Genomic DNA, 18910 nt, shown 5'->3' with positions numbered 1-18910 from the left:
CTTTTAGAATGTATTCACAACCTTTGACTTTTTCCACATTTTGTTGTGTTACAAAGTGGGATTAAAATGAATTTAATTAGAWTTTTTTTGTCAACGACCTACACAAAATACTCTAATGTAAAAGTGGAAGAAAAATTGGTACTTTTCTAAAAAGTACTAATACTGTATATCTTGATTAGATTAATAATTATTCAACCCCCTGAGTCAATACATGTTAGAATCACCTTTGGCAGCGATTACAGATGTGAGTCTTTCTGAGTAAATCTCTAAGAGCTGTCCACACCTGGATTGTGCAACATTTGCCATTTAAAAAAAATGTATTCTTCAAGCTCTGTCAAATTGGTTGTTGATCATTGCTAGACAACCATTTTCAGGTCTTGCCATAGATTTTCAACCAGATTTAAGTCAGGAACAATCACTGTGCTCTTGGTAAGCAACTCCAGTGTAGATGTGGCCTTGTGTTTTAGGTTGTTGTCCTGCTGAAAGGTAAATTCGTCTCCCAGTGTCTGGTGGAAAGCAGACTGAACCAGGTTTTCCTCTAGGATTTTGCCTATGCTTAGCTCCACTCCGTTTCTTTTTTATCCTGAAAAACTGCACAGTCCTTAACAATTACAAGCATACCTATAACATGATGCAGCCATCACTATGCTTGAAAATATGGAGTGTGGTAGTCAGTATTGTGTTGTATTGGATTTGCCCCAAACATAACACTTTGTATTCAGGACAAAAAGTGAATTACTTTGCCACATTTTTTGCAGTATTACTTTAGTGCCTTGTTGCAAACAGGATGCACGTTTTGGAATATTTTTATTCTGTACAGGCTTTCTTCTTTTCACTGTCAATTAGGTTAATATTGTGGAGTAACTACAATGTTGTTGATCCATCCTAAGTGTTCTCCTATCACAGCCATTATACTCTCTAACTGTTTTATAGTCACCATTGGCCCATTGGTGAAATCCCTGAGCAGTTTCCTTCCTCTCCAGCAACTGAGTTAGGAAGGACACCTGTATCTCACCATGCTCAAAGGGATATTCAATGTCAGATTTTGTTCCCCATCTACCAATAGGTGCCCTTCTTTGTGAGGCATTGGAAAACCTCCCTGGTCTTTGTGTTTGAATCTATGTTTGAAATTCACTGCTCGACTGAGGGACCTAATTGTATGTGTGGGGTACAGAGATGAGGTAGTCATTCAAAAAACATGTTAAGCACTATTATTGCACAGTCTTTGTCAGTCTTTGCAACTTAATTGTGTGACTTGTTAAGCACATTTGTCCTCCTGATCTTATTTAGGCTTGCCATAACAAAGGCGTTGAATACATATTGACTCAAGACACTTTAGCTTTAAATTTTTTATTCATTTGTAGAWATCCCGAAAATCATAATTCCACTTTGACATTTATGGGCTATTCTGTGTAGGCCAGGTTCTTAATTTAATACATGTTCTATTCAGGCTAAAACACAACAAAATGTGGAAAAAGTCAAGGGGTGTGAATACTTTCTGAAGGCACTGTATGTGTGTGCACCTACATGCTTTTGAATGAGTCGGGGCTCCTAATATACAAGCGTATCACACATTTTCTAAATCACTGCTTATGTGGAATGAAATACCGTCATATATTGGTGTTGTGTTATTTTCTGTTGATAGAGATGTAGGTCTATGTGTGCTGCTTCCCCCAGCCTTAGTCCATGCAGCCAAGACTCGAGGCAGTCGCTGTCTGATGTATTAAAAGTGAGTGGGAAATGTGGCGACGCAGCAAACAACTTGACGTCTCTGTTGTGGATTTTTCCTCCCTCCTACTTCCCCTCCTGTTCTATAGACCCTGGGCGGTTCCCTGGGCAACAGCAGCACATGTTCGAGCACCAGAACCCTGGCTTACTCATAAACAGTAACAACCATCAGATCCCCAGCCAGGGCCACATGGCCTTCAACCAGCCAGGCCTAGGAGGGTTCAACCAGCCAGGCCAGGGTCCAGGGGGCCAGCTAGGGCTGTTCCAGAGAGAGCCCCCCAGATCCAACCTGCCTCCCCAGGGCCACCCCCAGGGCCACCAGGGCATGGCCAGCCTGACGGGGCTCGGCGGACCCCCCAACACCAGGCCCTTCATGGGCCACCTTCAGCCCGGGTTTCAGCAGCAGCAGGTGCCCCCCGGGCCCTTCCCCCTGCAGCAGCTCCAGTTTGGGATGCAGGTACGGATGAGAGTAAGTGAATCTTCTACCAATGGACGTGTGTGGCGGTGGCCTGCGCTTTGCCTGTGCAATGTGGAGTGGAATGATTCAGGGGTTGGTCCACAACTGGGTATGTGTTGTCCATTGCTTAAGTATTTACCGGGCATAGATGGAAATCACTTCAGTTTATATGGTATACTATGGGTTTTTACAAGCTTCTTCACAATTAGTGATTATGGGGTGGCAGGTGGTTAGAGCGTTGGGCCAGTAACCGAAAGGTTGCTAGATCGAATCCCTGAGCTGACAAGGTAAAAATCTGTCCTTCTGCCCCTGAACAAGGCAGTTAACCCACTGTTCCTAGGCCGTCATTGTAAATAAGAATTTGTTCTTAACTGACTAGCCTAGTTAAATAAAGGTTAAATTAAAAAAAATATAACAATTATACAGTACCTGTTGGGATACATATCAAATGTGAAATATGGTCCTTATTCTAAATTCATGAATTTCGTACCGTTCTTACTCGGGTTATAAAAAAATATTGGAACCGCTTGTTGAATATTCCCTGTTTAGTGAAAAAGTCATTAAAGCAGCTAATATTTCTCAGAGAGACCTTCCCATGCGGTATGAATGGTGAGGCGCAGACAAGAGTGCCCTCTAGTGTACGGCTCATTGTTCCACCTCTGTTGCCGCGGCTATATGAGGACACCGATTGGAGGTTAATCATATGCATGTAACCGTTTCTCCTTAAAGAAGCTCCAATCGCCTGCATATGAGAACTTTAGAAGTGTGGCTGATTTTTATTTTTATTTTTTTCAAGTTGTAAGTCAAAACAGTCAATCTTTTGTCAGAATCACTCTGTCAGAATCACTCATTCTGCCCGCTTTGTCTTTTTGCGTTGAAATTACAACTAGGGCTTGATGCAGCACGGCCCACCCCACTCGCACCTCCAGCATCACGACTTGCCTCTCTCCCATCAACAACAACAGCAGCAGCACCACAGACAGGACCTGTCTCAGCCGCCCCCCCACCACCACCCACAGCACCAGCTCCACCCCAATGAGCAGCGGCAAGGCCCCATGATGCACCACGGCGGTGGGCAGGGCCAGCCCCTYTTTCACCAGATGCAGCAGCACGGCAGCCCCAGACAGACACACCCTGGCGGACCCCATCCACAGCAACGGAACGCCCCCATCAGGCCCAGGATGGTGAGCAGCCACTATCGGTCGTAGGACTATTTGGATTCATGACACGTTCCAACTGATTTCGAAGGAATCAATGTGCTTTGCTTTCAATCAAAAACCCAACGTGCACAGAAAAAAATTATCACATTGTTTATATAGATATGTCAAGCTAATGTCAGTTCGGAACTGGCTAGTGATTTAGAATAGGATTGTGATCAAAAGACTAACAAAATACAAATCCTCCCCCCCCTTCCACAGAACCCTCCTGCACTGAAAGTCCTTCCCCAGCGCAACAGCAACCTCCGCGAGCTCCCCGTGGCACCTGGCAACCAAAACATGAACAATGTCCGCCCCGCCTCGGCGCCCAACGTCAGGCCCGTTGCCAGGGCAATGCAGGCGGGGTTGCGACCGAGCCTGAACGCTTGGCCGGTCCCCGGCGGTGGCAGAGGGAGAGCCCAGCCTACTGCTACCAACAAGGCTGCATCACAGCTACCTGGACCACCTGAAAGAACGGTGGTTCGCAGGGATTCCACAGGCACCCAGCCAAACATAGCAGTACAGGTCAGTCCTGCACCACATGTTTGTTTCCCCGTTTTGGCCATGACCTCAACACCGTTTTGTTTAGACACTACTTTTGTTTGCGTCCCAAAAGGCGCCCTATTCCCTACATAGTGTAAATAGGGCTCTGGTCAAAAGTGGTGCACTATGTAGGGAATTAGGGAGCCATTTTGGACGCACACAAAAGTAGTGTCTACTGGCCAAAACGGGGAAACAAAGGCAAACGGCTTGGATTCTCATGTGTGACTCAGTATAGTTGAGAAAGTGGCTTCTTCAGTTTCACCAATCATTTTKTWTTTTTTTTTACCATCATCACATTTAAAGGCGTGGCGATAATTTGAGAATTCTAGTATTTTGACAGACGTTGTGCCTGTAAAATTCAGTAACCTGACATATTAAGCCGTGCTAAGCCTGCCGTGTTCAGTTAGATGGGGCAGTAAATGCTATTCTATTTATTAATGGCCCGATCATAAGGTTATAAATGAGTTGAGACTCGTTCACCGGGGAGTCCATTGAAAACGGGATCAATATCATAGCATATTTCTCTGGGGTATCGCTTCTCATTACTGCTGTGAATGTCACACCAATTTAGACGGTTCCAGTGGTAGTCACTGCAGCTCTGTGACTGCACCCTATTCCCTATAGTGCACCCGCGCTGGTCAAAAGTAGTGCACTATAAAGGGAATAGGGTGCCATTGGGGATGCTACCCATGTTACTAGCTCATGGAGAGTGTGAGTGTGATGTTTCTCATAGTGTTTGGTTGGTTGCAGGATCCCGATGAGGACGAAGAGACGCGGCAGTACCGTCTGAAGATCGAGGAGCAGAAGCGACTCCGGGAGGAGATCCTGAAGAGGAAGGAGATGAGGAGGCAGATGCAAGCCGGCGTCCGCAAGAAGGAGCTTCTGGAGCGCATCAACGGCCAGGGTGACCCACCACAACAACAGCAGCAGAGGCAGTTTCCACCTAAACCCCAACAGCCCCAGCAAGGTTCTACTGCCTTCCCTCCCAACGGCACTCCACCGACGCCCCCCRCGCTCCGCCAGAACGTGAAGACCCGCCTGCAGATGACCAAGGGCCAGGGTCAGCAAGCCCCAGCGCCAGGCTGGCAGGGGGGCCAACCGGGGCAGAACACGGGCCCCGGTCCCAACCCTACCCAGCAGGCCCAGCAACAATATCAGCAGCAGAGGAGGAACGTTACCCAGCTGAACCCTATCAGACCAGGGGGGCCCACTCCCCTGGGGAACATGCCCATGCAGGGAGCCCTGATGGCAGGTCTGAGTCCAGGCCAGGCCCAGGCTCTGGGGCCTAAGTCAGGGGTGAAGAGAACTGTGATGCAGCGAGCCAATAGTGGAGACAGAGCGGGGCCACACATCCCACAGAAAGTCAGAGTTGTCAAGCTTCTAGGAGGGGTGAGTGCCTGTTTTGGTCATTTGTTTTTAGACTTGACAAATATAGGATTGCAAAATTCCCTGAGATTCACGGAATCAGGAGGGAAATCTGAAATCCTTTAACAAGGATTTCTGGAAAACATGGACATTTGGGAAAATATACTGGAATTTTACAACCTTAGACAAACGTTATCTTTATTGTTTGGTTAGTGCCTTTGTCCCGCCACCCTCCGTCATTGTTCCCTTGAATTCAACTCAAGAATTTCCAGATACTTTTAAATGTCACTCACTCCCTAGGAGGAACTCATTTTTTGTAACCTATTCGGAATGACATATGGCTCTCTGTCGGTTTCATTTTGGCAAAATGGATCCATAAAGTGTCTGATTCCCTATGTTTGAGTGGTGGTATTGAAGATTAGGTGCTCCCACACCAATCTTACCTTTTTAAATAGTGAAAGGCGCCAGTCAATATACTGTCTGGCATTCATCTGACATTTATAGCATTTATTTGGTAGCGACACCAGTCCACTGCACTCAAAGGTTGGTGTCTGTCCTTTTTAAAGGCAAAAAGATAAAGACAAGGGAACTTGAGGTGTAAAACAGAAAGGAGCGTTATAAGCCAACTGTGTCCCGATTCAATCCCTCCTTTGTCAGCGGCGATCATTTCATTCTCATTTGATCAAGTCATTGCCGCCGCCTTAATTATGAATTCATCTCCTTTGTAAATTGGAAATGGCTTTGTGTTCAAACATTCATATTTGTTGTTGATGAGGCCTTTGTGAGACGTGATAGTGTTTTGGAGTAAGCTGCGTTGCCGCCATCCCAGAGGATAAGGCTGTGAAGGCTGAATCGCAGGCTCTCTCTCTCTCTCTCTCTCTGCTGCCTTAGATTAAGATAACCGGGTGTCAGCCGCGTTAATAGAAACCTGTGCCGAGCTATCTGAAGTGCTGCATCTCAGAGGGAGAACGAGAGAGAGGGAGGGAGCCCATAGCTGTGCTGAAAAGCAGATTCTCCCGATGCTCTCTCTTCCACATTGTTCCGCTGTCATCGACGGCAGCCTGACAATGTTCTCTCCCTCTCTCTCTCTCTCCCTCCCTCTCGCGCTCTCCATCAGCCGTCTCTCAGGTGTGTAAGCTATAGAACCGTCAACCGCCAACCCCCGACACGTGGCAATTAATCTTCCTTTAACAGGGCGGCGCTGCGCCATAATACCTGTGTAAAAAAAGAGTCACCACTTTTGAGGGATTTGGATTTGTATAGCTTAGGCAGCGCAGATAAGGGGGGAAATTAAATTTTCATCAGACAGAACAGGGCCCTACAATGCAACACGCGGCACAAAAGCAAGTGGGGTGGGGAGTAGAGGGGGAGGGGTAAAGGGACAGGGAACATGTCACTCGGTTGTAATGCAGCTTAGCATCTGATGGGTGCAATCAGCAGCTGTAGATTTCTATAGGAGGATTAATCCATTTGCTGGGGGGGGGGGACGGCAAGAGACTGGTAAGTCATATACCACTGCTGTCTTTCTCTCCCCGGTATTGATCTGTCACATTTAGAATAAGAGAGGAGACGAGAGACGACCTTTCAGCTGTGGCAGCCTGTGCCGGTTTGTGTGTCGTGTGTGTATAAGCATGGTAATCGTAGGCTGCACAGCCCTAGCTATCTGTAACTCTTATTTAATAACGAGTGTGTCCATCCACCATCCCATGTTGTATCCATTCACAGCATGAGGCCCACACTGCTCCACCTCAAAGCGAATGTCTTCATGGGTATTGTGAGGTCTGAACGGGGAAGCTAGCCTCGCTTCAGACATTGCTCTGGCGGTCCATTTCGGGCAGGATCTTTTTCAACCATTCTGGAATCCGTGATCGGTCTGTGTTCTCTGAATCGCCGGGCACTTGTATTGATTTCAAGGTCTTAGGACTCCAGTCGGACAATATACGGTATAACTGTGTGTTAAAACCAAGAAATGTGTGGGAAGGCAATCGATCAGAGGGTATACGTCCGAAATGGCAACCTATGCCCTACAAAGTGCACAACTTCTGACCAGAGCCCCCTATGGGTAGTGCACTACAATAAGTCAAAAGGAGTGCAGTGCCTTCAGAAAGTATTCATACCACTTGACTTATTCCACGTTTTGTTGTGTTATAGCCTGAATTCAAAATGGATGAAATATAATTGCTGTTCACCCATCTACACACAATACCCCATAATGACAAAGTAAAAACATGACATTTTAGCAAATCTATTGAAAATGAAATACAGATTTATATAATTTACTTAAGTATTCACACCCCCAAGTCAATGCTTTATAGAAGCACCTTTGGCAGCGATAACAGCTGTGAGTCTTTATAGGTAAGTCTCTAAGAGCTTTCCACACTTGGATTGTGCAACATTTGCCCATTTATTCTTTTCAAAATTCTTCAAGCTCTGTCATTGGTTGTTGATCATTGCTAGACAACCATTTTCAGGTCTTGCCATAGATTTTCAAGTAGATTTAAGTCAAAGCCACTCAGGAACATTCACTGTCTTCTTGGTATGCAACTCCAGTGTAAATGTGGCCTTGTGTTTTAGGTTATTTTCCTGCTGAAAGGTACATTTGTCTCCCAGTGTCTGGTGGAAAGCAGACTGAACCAGGTTTTCCTCTAGGATTTTGCCTATGCTTAGCTTCATTCCGTGTCTTTTTTTTAATCCTGAAAAACTCCAGTCCTTAAAGATTACAAGCATACACATAACATGATGCAGCCACCCATATACTTTTAAAAAATTACTACATTTTTTGCAGTATTACTTTTGTTGCAAACAGGATGTATGTTTTGGAACATGTTTTATTCTGTACAGGCTTCTTTCTTTTCATTCTGTCAATTAGGTTAGTATTGTGGAGTAACTACAATGTTGTTGATCCATCCTCAGTTTTCTTCTATCACATCCATAAAATTCTGTAACTATTTTAAAGTCACCATTGGCCTCATGGTTAAATCCCTAAGCGGTTTCCTTCCTCTCCGGCAACTCTGTTAGGAAGGACGCCTGTATCTTTGTATTGGCATGGTGTATTGATACACTATCCAAAGTGTAATAAATAACTTCATCATGCTCAAAGAGATATTCAATGTCTGCTTTTTATTTTGCCCATCTACCGATAGGTGCCCTTCTTAGCCAACCATAGGAAAACCTCCCTGGTCTACAGAGATGAGGTAGTCACAAACAAATCATGTTAACCGTTGGCCTACAATTTCCTCGCCCCTACAGAAATCTAATGAACATAATAATAATAAATGATTATCAAAATCCGTCTGTTTTAAGCTAAAGATATCTGTTTTTTTGCCTGGGCTGCGTCTCAATCCACCGCATCCGCCGATATTGCATTTCCTCATCTGCGGTGAAAGGTGGCAGAGCTAGAGCGGTGTTTGTCAGACCATGAGACATCCCGAAAATCGTTCTTCTTACAAAAACATCTGTAACGGTTTGGCCTGCAAACTATTATGACAACTCCTAAGACTTATCATAAAGTCCCTGGTACCAGTTTAAAAAATGTATGGAAGTATATATGGAGTTTAGTGCCTAAAATAAGGGGATAAATAAATAATTTCTTAGATCTCACAGATATACAGTTGAAGTCGGAAGTTTACATACAACTTAGCCAAATACATTTAAACTCAGTTTTTCACATATCCTGACATTTAATCCTAGTAAAAATTCCCCGTTTTAGGTCAGTTAAGATCACCACTTTATTTTAAGAATGTGAAATGTCAGAATAATAGTAGAGAGAATTATTTATTTCAGCTTTTATTTCTTTCATCACATTCCCAGTCGGTCAGAAGTTTACATACACTAAATCAGTATTTTGTAGCATTGCCTTTAAATTGTTTGACTTGGGTCAAGCGTTTCGGGTAGCCTTCCACAAGCTTCCCACAATAAWTTGGGTGAATTTTGGCCCATTCCTCCTGACAGAGCTGGTGTAACKGAGTCAGGTTTGTAGGCCTCCWTGCTYGCACAYGCTTTTTCAGTTCTGCCCACACATTTTCTATAGGATGAGGTCAGGGCTTTGTGATGTCCACTCCAATACCTTGACTTTGTTGTCCTGAAGCCATTCTGTCACATTTTGTCTTTGGAAGTATGCTTGGAGTCATTGTCCATTTGGAAGACCCATTTGCGACCAAGCTTTAACTTCCTGACTGATGTCTTGAGATGTTGCTTCAATATATCCACATAATTTTCCTACCTCATGATGCCATCTATTTTGTGAAGTGCACCAGTCCCTCCTGCAGCAAAGCACCTCCGCAACATGATGCTGCTACCAATGTGCTTGACGGTTGGGATGGTGTTCTTCGGCATGCAAGCCTCCCCCTTTTTCCTCCAAACGTAACGATGGTCATTATTTTTGTTTCATCAGATCAGAGGACATGTCTCAAAAGTATGATCTTTGTCCCCATGTGCAGTTGCAAACCGTACTCTGGCTTTTTTATGGCGGTTTTGGAGCAGTGGCTTCTTCCTTGCTAAGCTGCCTTTCAGGTTATGTTGATATAGGACTCGTTTTACTGCTGTCTCTTATACACATCTAGATGTGTATAAGAGACAGGTTTAAAGGCACAGTCAACTTAGTGTATGTACATTTCTGACCCACTGGAATTGTGATGCAGTGAATTATAAGTGAAATAATCTGTCTGTAAACAATTGTTGGAAAAATGACTTGTGTCATATACAGTCGAGGCCAAAAGTTTTGAGAATGACACAAATATAAATTTTCACGTTTGCTGCTTCAGTGTCTTTAGATATTTTTGTCAGATGTTACTATGGAATACTGAAGTATAATTACAAGCATTTCATAAGTGTCAAAGGCTGTTATTGACAGTTACATGAAGTTGATGCAAAGAGTCAATATTTGCAGTGTTGACCCTTTTTCAAGATCTCTGCAATCCGCCCTGGCATGCTGTCAATTAACTTCTGGGCCACATCCTGACTGATGGCAGCCCATTCTTGCATAATCAATGCTTGGAGTTTGTCAGAATTTGTGGGTTTTTGTTTGTCCACCCGCCTCTTGAGGATTGACCACAAATTCTCAATGGGATTAAGGTCTGGGGAGTTTCCTGGCCATGGACCCAAAATATTGATGTTTTGTTCCCCGAGCCACTTAGTTATCACTTTTGCCTTAATGGMAAGGTGCTCCATCATGCTGGAAAAGGCATTGTTCGTCACCAAACTGTTCCTGGATGGTTGGGAGAAGTTGCTCTCGGAGGATGTGTTGGTACCATTCTTTATTCGTGGCTGTGTTCTTAGGAACATTTGTGAGTGAGCCCACTCCCTTGGCTGAGAAGCAACCCCACACATGAATGGTCTCAGGATGCTTTACTGTTGGCATGACACAGGACTGATGGTAGCACTCACCTTGTCTTCTCCAGACAAGCTTTTTTCCAGATGCCCCAAACGATCAGAAAGGGGATTCATCAGAGAAAATGACTTTATCCCAGTCCTCAGCAGTCCAATCCCTGTACCTTTTGCAGAATATCAGTCTGTCCCTGATGTTTTTCCTGGAGAGAAGTGACTTCTTTGCTGCCCTTGACACCAGGCCATCCTCCAAAAGTCTTCACCTCACTGTGCGTGCAGATGCACTCACACCTGCCTGCTGCCATTCCTGAGCAAGCTCTGTACTGGTGGTGCCCCAATCCCGCAGCTGAATCAACTTTAGGAGACGGTCCTGGCGCTTGCTGGACTTTCTTGGGCGCCCTGAAGCCTTCTTCACAACAATTTAACCGCTCTCCTTGAAGTTCTTGATGATCCGATAAATGGTTGATTTAGGTGCAATCTTACTGGCCCTTTTTGTGAAGCCCTTTTTGTGCAAAGCATGATGACGGCACGTGTTTCCTTGCAGGTAACCATGGTTGACAGAGGAAGAACAATGATTCCAAGCACCACCCTCCTTTTGAAGCTTCCAGTCTGTTATTCGAACTGAATTAGCATGACAGAGTGATCTCCAGCCTTGTCCTCGTCAACACTCACAACTGTGTTAACGAGAGAATCACTGGTCCTTTTGTGGCAGGGCTGAAATGCAGTGGAAATGTTTTTTGGGGGATTCAGTTCCTTTGCATGGCAAAGAGGGACTTTGCAATTAATTGCAATTCATCTGATCACTCTTCATAACATTCTGGAGTATATGCAAATTGCCATCATACAAACTGAGGCAACAGACTTTGTGAAAATGTATATTTGTGTCATTCTCAAAACTTTTGGCCATGACTGTACAAAGTAGATGTCCTAACCGACTTGCCAAAACTATAGTTTGTTAACAAGAAATTTGTGGAGTGGTTGAAAAACAAGTTTTAATTACTCCAAGCTAAGTGTATGTAAACTTCCGACTTCAACTGTAGGACAGACACTTCAGAACAAACTTCCTTTTGATATTTTTTGGGACCATCTGTTATTCCATGTATTGAATCTGTTATTCAATGCGTTTCTGTTGGCTAATAGCAGTAGTGCCAAATTCAATGTTTCATYCAATAATTTTTTCATATATTTTTTGTTGATACCTTAAACACTATTATTGCACACAGAGTGTGTCCATGCAAYTTATGTGACTTGTTAAGCACATTTTTACACCTGAACTTATTTAGGCTTGCCATAACAAAGTGGTTGAATACTTACTGACTCAAGACATTTTGGCTTTTAATTCTTTATTCATTTGTAAAAATGTCAAAAACATAATTCCACTTTGACATTATGAGGTATTGGGTGTAGGCCAGTGACAAATGTCAATTTAATCCATTCTAAATTCAGGCTGTAACAACAAAATGCGTAAAAAGGCAAGGGGTGTGAATACTTTCTGAACGCACTCTATATAGGGAACATGGTGCAATTTGGGACGCAGCCCCTGCAGTCTATTTATTTCCCCTGTGCTGTGTGATCTCCAGGGAGCAGATGTGAGTGGTATCAGCGCCCCCATCCAGCAGCAGCAGCAGGCGACCAGGCCCGCCCCCCATCTCCGCCAGGGCCCAGTGAGGAAGATAACCCTGGCCAACCCCCCCGGAGGACAGCCCATACAGGGCCTGGTCACACAGGGGGACAGAGGGGGCCTGGGCAACAGGGTAGGTTGTTCTCCCTCCTCACACTTAGCCCCATTACCACCACTACACAAAATACATAAAACATTTAACATTTCCCAAATGGCACCCTATTCCCTACATAGTGCACCCTATTTCCCTACATAGTGCATTACCTTTGACCAGAGCCATATGGGGTGCCATTTTGGACAGAACATGCGTTTCCTCTGATGAAATGATACAAAATTGTCTAATACTGTCATATTTGTTAAGGACGGGTGTTGTGTTTTGGATAGGAGCGGTAACTAGGTCTTTCATCTTAAATATAAATGTAAGAAATCCTCTGAGCACATTGCTATTCTCTATATGTTTTTTATACCTCTGGCGTTCCCCTGCCATTTAGTAGGTTTACCAATTGGAGTAGCTCTAGTAATATGACAGGCTAGTATGCCAGGTATTGTAATGTTGACAAGCTGAGAGTCGGCGTGACACAGGGTCTCCTGGCATCTCTGCACGCCTGTCAGCAGCCTGCCGTCTCGGCGGACACCCTCAGCTCGGCGACGCTGACCGGGGGAGTCAGTCACCACGGCGCCTGGCTGGTTCTCTTCTCTGTACTCTGGGGTCTCTCCCTCGATGCAGCAGATGCACACAGCGCGCAGGCAGCAGTCGTCATGGCTTGACGTTGACGCCGTATATAGAAATATGATGAGTCAATCAAGAAAAAGCAGCTCAGCAGCCTGGAGGTGTTTGGGAAAATAGAAGGGAGGAAAACCATCCGGTTGTTGAATTTTCACTCATGCTGAAAAACAGTAGACCCGGTAGATGTGTCAGACATCTCGTCTCCACTCGGCTGGATACGGAATTAAAACATCAACATGCTTGCATAAGAGGTTCAAGCCGTTTCCTCTCTTCTCATCAACCCCCCCCCCCCTGCTTTCCTCCCTGCCTGGTACAGGTGGTTGTCCCGGGACGTGGCAGAGCCAGAGGGGCAGCGGTGGCAGGAGGAGCTGGTCAGCTGGGGTGTGGGCGTGGCAGAGCCAGAGGGGCAGCGGTGGCAGGAGGAGCGGGTCAGCTGGGGTGTGGGCGCCTGATGCCACCAGACAGAATCAGCGAGGGGCGGTGACGGGGGACAGCCAGGCCTGCACTGTGTCCATAGACGGCCTGTCCTACATCCACCACGGACACGCAGCTCCAAAACCTGCTCAACTCCATCGGCCCCATCCAGGTATGCCCCCCCCCCCCATGTCTGTGTCCCAACAAACGACACCCTATTCTCCACATATTGTGTGCTACTTTCAACCAGGGCCCAATATGGATGAGAGAAGCTTGAGATGAGAGTAGCAGCAACTGCCCTGTTCTAAACGCATGCTCTTCCCTTCTTCTGCTTATTCGGCTGCAGATGTTCAAAATGCTGCCCCATCAGAGGAAAGCTATTGCCAAATTTCACAATCCCCAGCATGCCCTGAGTTTCCAAGTCAGCTTCAACAGGTAAATGAACCACTTTGTTTCACTCTCCCTTTTTAAAACCCACAAATCCTAATGAGGTCATCTCTCTAAAATAGGGCCTACACCTAACGCCAAATTAGAACGCTTACTCAACGAGACATCCTCCTTTTGTAACCATACAGGCATATGATAGATTTGTCGCACATTGACGTGTCGCTGATTGACGGCTGAAGCGAGCGGTAGAGGGAGGCGGCGAGCGCCCGGTGCGGGGACGTCGCGTCAGATGCTTATTCAACCTTGAGGCTCCCGTGTACAGCTCCTTCAGCTAGATGTAACCACGTCCCAATGGAACACTAACCTACACCGTACCCTCATCCTCCTCACAACAAGCACCCCCAACCGCCTCGCCTGCAGACTATCTACTGTGGAGATCCTCAGCACAAAGCAGCATGTTTTTTTTCTCATGGTTGAATTGCGGTCATGGGGGAGGTTCAATGCCAGTTTCATGTGACAATATGTTCATGGTCGCCGGTCTGGTGACGTTCAAACTGTGACAGAAGAAATGTGAGATATGAGAAAAGGTTTGAGTAAAAGGTTTGTGCATCGGGCACTAACGACAACAAGAAGTAGTGGTTGACACTGGATAATGGTTGCTCCCATCCTCAGCTCAGTTGTGAACCCCATCGATATCAACAGTTAAGAGAGAAGAGTTYTGGAGATCTGCCTGTGTTGTAGGCTATTGTTTTAGGCTGTACCTCAAGATTTTGCTCATTTTCTGAACAGGTGTTTTGGATTCGAGGAAAGCTACTGAATAAAACAGGTGTAGAACAGGAGCGAGGCTTGCCACTACATAGTTTTCCTTCTGGCAGTGCCATTTTCCTCCTATAGATGGCAGCATTTGATAATGATTATGTACACTATGGGGTGGCTTTTTGGGTAGGGCCCTTCCTCAAGCAGCGTTTAGTTTCTGGGTAAATGGCACTGCCTAGTGGAGAACATGTGGGAACGTATTAAAGCCATTAACAAAAATTCTGTTCAAATGCAGTTTGAGGGTGTGATGATGAGGATGATTCAAACTTACACATGCATCAGGTAATGGTTCCAAGGATTTTTGTTCGAATAGAATCTAGATTGACTGGCCATACAAAATATAGTAATATCTTATTCCTAACATTAAAACTGGATAACATGGATAATAGTGTCTATATGTTAGGTTTTCTTCTGCACTTTTAAGTTAATTGACGTTAACTGGTAAAGACTGGTTTCATTTTCCTTCTCGCACTAAAGAGTCCATTTTGTCCGGTAGTGTTACTTGATCACTGAGCCTTTTATTTCGTCTTTTAATTGGTTATACACGAATAGGCCGCCTACATTGGAGCGATCTCGAAATGGGTTTTAGACATTATTTTACTTTTCTGATTCACTCAACTTTAGTTTTGTATATATTTTTTTTTAGCATATTCTGATTTCATTGGTACATGTCAGGTTTAGTGGGTGTGCTCCAGAATAAATTATCATTACAAGTTCTATTTTAAGGATTTTTGATTGTCATGGTCCTTTGGGATAATGATTGAAATGCTGAGTATGGCTGGTAGGCTATAAAACTATGTCAACAATATCTTTCACAGATTGATTGGAAAAAGAAAGACCTTATGAAGCTTCCCGTYTTTTTTTGCAGGGTACACTTTTACGTTGTAGCAGATTTGTTTAAGTTGCTATAAATTCATATTTATCTGTATTGGATTACTGATACAATGAATGTTGTTGGCCRATTTATATTATGAAAACTATTGATATGGCTCATTTAGGAACAGTTGGAAGCCTGGTTTGGTCTGGTTTGCATGACTTTCTGACTAGCTGATATTCATATAGAGCTTTAATTTAATAGTAAACGTTACTTTTGATTTAATGGTAAAACAAGGATACTGGTTTGTTGTTTTTGTGTTTGGCCAGAATTTAAAGATGTCGTAGCAGTCTTGACAATCTCTGTAGTTTAGCATTCTGATAAGAACACCAAGCCGCTAAAGGAAAGAGGACGTTTGTGTTTTGTTTTACTTTCCAGAACAAATTAATTTACCAACTCTTTCTATGCTGAGTGATTATCTAGATTAATGAACACATACATGCATGCGTACATAACGCACACACACACACACACAGGTCTTTTGATGTCATGAGGATGTTCCCTTCCTTCAGTGGTTCATTTGATTTAGTATTGATCCATTTCAGGTTTACGGAAACCTGGTATCTGGTGCAACAAAGTCCAATTTACTTCTGAAGACAACGTAGTACATTTCAGTKTTGCTGGAGGTGTGGTGAAGTTTTTATTTTGAAAATATTGTTGACATTTCCTTGCTTCCGAAAGTGGCAAACCTCGAGTAAAAGAAATGAGAATAGAACAGTCGAAGTATAATTACATTCTTTTTGTATGTTTTCGTTCAAGTCGTTCAGAGCAATACCGGTGTGGGGGCAACCATTATCAGTGTATTAGTAATGTACATAACACCAAACAAGTAGAACTTTCACCGAATGTTTATCGTTGTTCCAAACTTTCTGAGTTCTCGTTATGTGCTTTGTTGTATCAAGTTCACTTTTTATATATGTCTATATAAAAAAAAACTGATGTGTCCAGACTTGAATTATTCTACTAGTGTTTAGTTTGTGTGTTGAACCAAAACTAAAGTGACCCTGGACCCCGTTTCTGTTCGTAGATATTTGAAGACTTTTTTTAAGGGGAAATAAATAAAATATGGCCTATATATACCATGAAGATATGGGTATGTGAAGCCGATTTAACGTCTCCAGCCCACAACTTTGTCTGTGTGTCTAATGTCTCTGTGTCTTGTGCTTTACGATGAAGCTCAATTCTGATGCAAGCTGTCATTCATTATGATCTAATATTTTTCTTAAGGTATTGTTTCGTTTTTAGCCCCCCTGGTATTGTTTCATGCATTGACTCCCCTCCCTGTGCTGTGTTTGACCAAATCCTTGACCAATTGCCTGTTGCGCAATGAACCTTGGGATCTAGGTGTAGCAATAAGATGAGGTACTTTTTAACGTAGGCTACATATTTCCATTACATACCAATTTGGTACAATAATATGCCATTATTTGTGGCAAGGAATCTATTGTAGTCAATTATTTGAGTGTACTTATTCATAGTATATATTGAATTACCCTCATCCCTCCAACACTCAGCACTGATAATTTATGAAGTATTTTAAATGCCGATAGTATTAGCTGTAAGTCCAAATCTTGCGGTTTCCTGCAAGACATAGAAGGGTACATGATGCTGAGTACAATTTTTAAGTGGTTTTGTTTGTCGCTGTTCCCCTTTCGTGGTTTCACTTTGACTCAGCTGACCTAGTTTTGTTTTTGCTCCTTTTTGTTTTCTTTTTCTAACTGTATTGAATTTGAATTCTGAATCCTATGGATTTATTTAAAGTATCGGCTATGCCATTTAAGTCACATCAGTATACGACATAAGTTATGTCTGGTGACGGAGAACAGGTTCATATTGGACCTATTTGTACCTTCTTTCTCAGGTTTTATTGCCAATGTACTTGCATGAGCTTTGTGATGAACGTAATGATTTTTATGTCATCAGGTTTGGAGCGCTCCTCTTTAGCGGGTTTAATGTTGATGATTTCAACAACAAAGCTGCACCAATTTAGATTTTAAACAAGATGTTACATAGTGTCTTCGTGATCGACTGATCTGCTCATATTGTCTTATTGTTTCTGCTATTGGTTATTTTATTTGAAATGTCTATGGTTTTCRCCCCCTGGGAACGTCCAGTGAACTGCTATGCTGCTTAACATGTTACCAAGGTCAAAACAAGACAGTTGGATTGAAGTTTAACCTGAAGTTTAAAAGATCTTGGARCGACTAACATTTGTTATTCTTCTCAGGTGTTCTGGATGGGATCCAGAAGCGCGTTGTGTTTTGCAGAACCACGGCTGAATAACCATAGTTGACTCCTTCTCTCCGTTATAGGTCGGATCCCGCCCACTGACACCTTGCGTCAATGCTAACACTATTTGTTTGATTTGCAGGTCCTGTGAGAACACAATTGACGCATTTTTCCTCATCTTCAGTCAATTTTGCAGCGTGGTTTTGGACYTCAAACACCCTTGGCCAGACTTCTCCTTCTTCCAACCTCTTTTCCTGTAACCCTATCCTCCCAACCCCCCGCCCCAAACCTCCAAGGTTGGCGTTGACTCAGTTGATGTGTGTTGTTATTGTGGTGGTGGTTGTTACTGCTCTTAACCCTCTGTATCAAGCAGGGGCCTTGCCTGGATTACCTTTGTTTGTTAGCCCAATGGATGGAGGTTAACATCTCTGTGACGACACCCGGGGGTCACAGATCAGACACACTTAAAGCCACTCGCTTCCACTCCACCCAACTCATGCCAGCTATGCTCGGCATTCAAATGTTTGGTTGGATCGTGGAAAAGGTACWACACTGATTTTCTTGTGCGGTGTGATATTGTCAAGCACTGAAAAAAACGGACTTGAATCGTTGACAGAAATACCAAAATGTATGTTTCACATTTGTGTTGGGAGACATGGTGATCCGTCGAGATTGTACAACCCCAAAGTTTGTGATGAAATGTTGTTGTTTAAGAACTTCAGTGTTTGTCCGTGAAATGTTTGCCTGTGATGCGTTTGTACACTGAATATTGACGCAACACGTTGAAAAGCTAAATGATTTTTACGAAAAATACAAGCTACAATGTACATTGTTGAAGAGTTAAGTGATTCTTACCTAAATAAACACTTTTAAATGTCTTTTGTCTTTTGTTTCTCTTGAAATAACTTTCAGATTGAAACAGTCTAGAGTGATGAAGATGATCATAATTGTAATAGTATAAAGAGCTTACTAGAAGCAGATAAGAAATATGCTAAAGTTATGCTTATAAACATATTTCTATGTTATTACCACTTCCTTTGAAGATTGTGGTCATGTGCTCTTTTGRGGCTCTGTGGCTTTTTCCAAGTTACTACCAAGCATCTACAGTGTTGCAGAGACACCTAGTGGTTGGTGGAAACATTAGATGCACCCCAACAAAACAGTTTCCACTAACATTTTTATGGAAGCATCCATTTTCAAGCAGCCATAATTCAATCTGCCATTGCGG

General features: G+C 43.7%; 1 protein-coding gene across 1 annotated transcript in view; it reads left to right on the top strand.

The window, feature by feature from the left end:
- LOC111973159 (RNA-binding protein 33-like) overlaps nt 1-18560 on the top strand; it is a 42922-nt gene extending 24362 nt beyond the window's left edge. The window contains 10 exon segments of the mRNA XM_024000413.2: nt 1818-2185; nt 3076-3369; nt 3604-3906; nt 4675-5313; nt 12195-12368; nt 13279-13417; nt 13420-13490; nt 13492-13548; nt 13723-13811; nt 13952-18560. Coding sequence (XP_023856181.1) covers nt 1818-2185; nt 3076-3369; nt 3604-3906; nt 4675-5313; nt 12195-12368; nt 13279-13417; nt 13420-13490; nt 13492-13548; nt 13723-13811; nt 13952-14000 — 2183 coding nt within the window. The 3' untranslated portion in view covers nt 14001-18560.
- Nucleotides 18561-18910: the final 350 nt, after the last annotated feature.

This window comes from Salvelinus sp. IW2-2015, linkage group LG14 (genome assembly GCF_002910315.2).
Source record: "Salvelinus sp. IW2-2015 linkage group LG14, ASM291031v2, whole genome shotgun sequence".
Taxonomy (NCBI): Eukaryota; Metazoa; Chordata; class Actinopteri; order Salmoniformes; family Salmonidae; genus Salvelinus; species Salvelinus sp. IW2-2015.
Note: the sequence above shows the minus strand (reverse complement) of the source record. Positions and strands in the feature narration are given on the sequence as shown.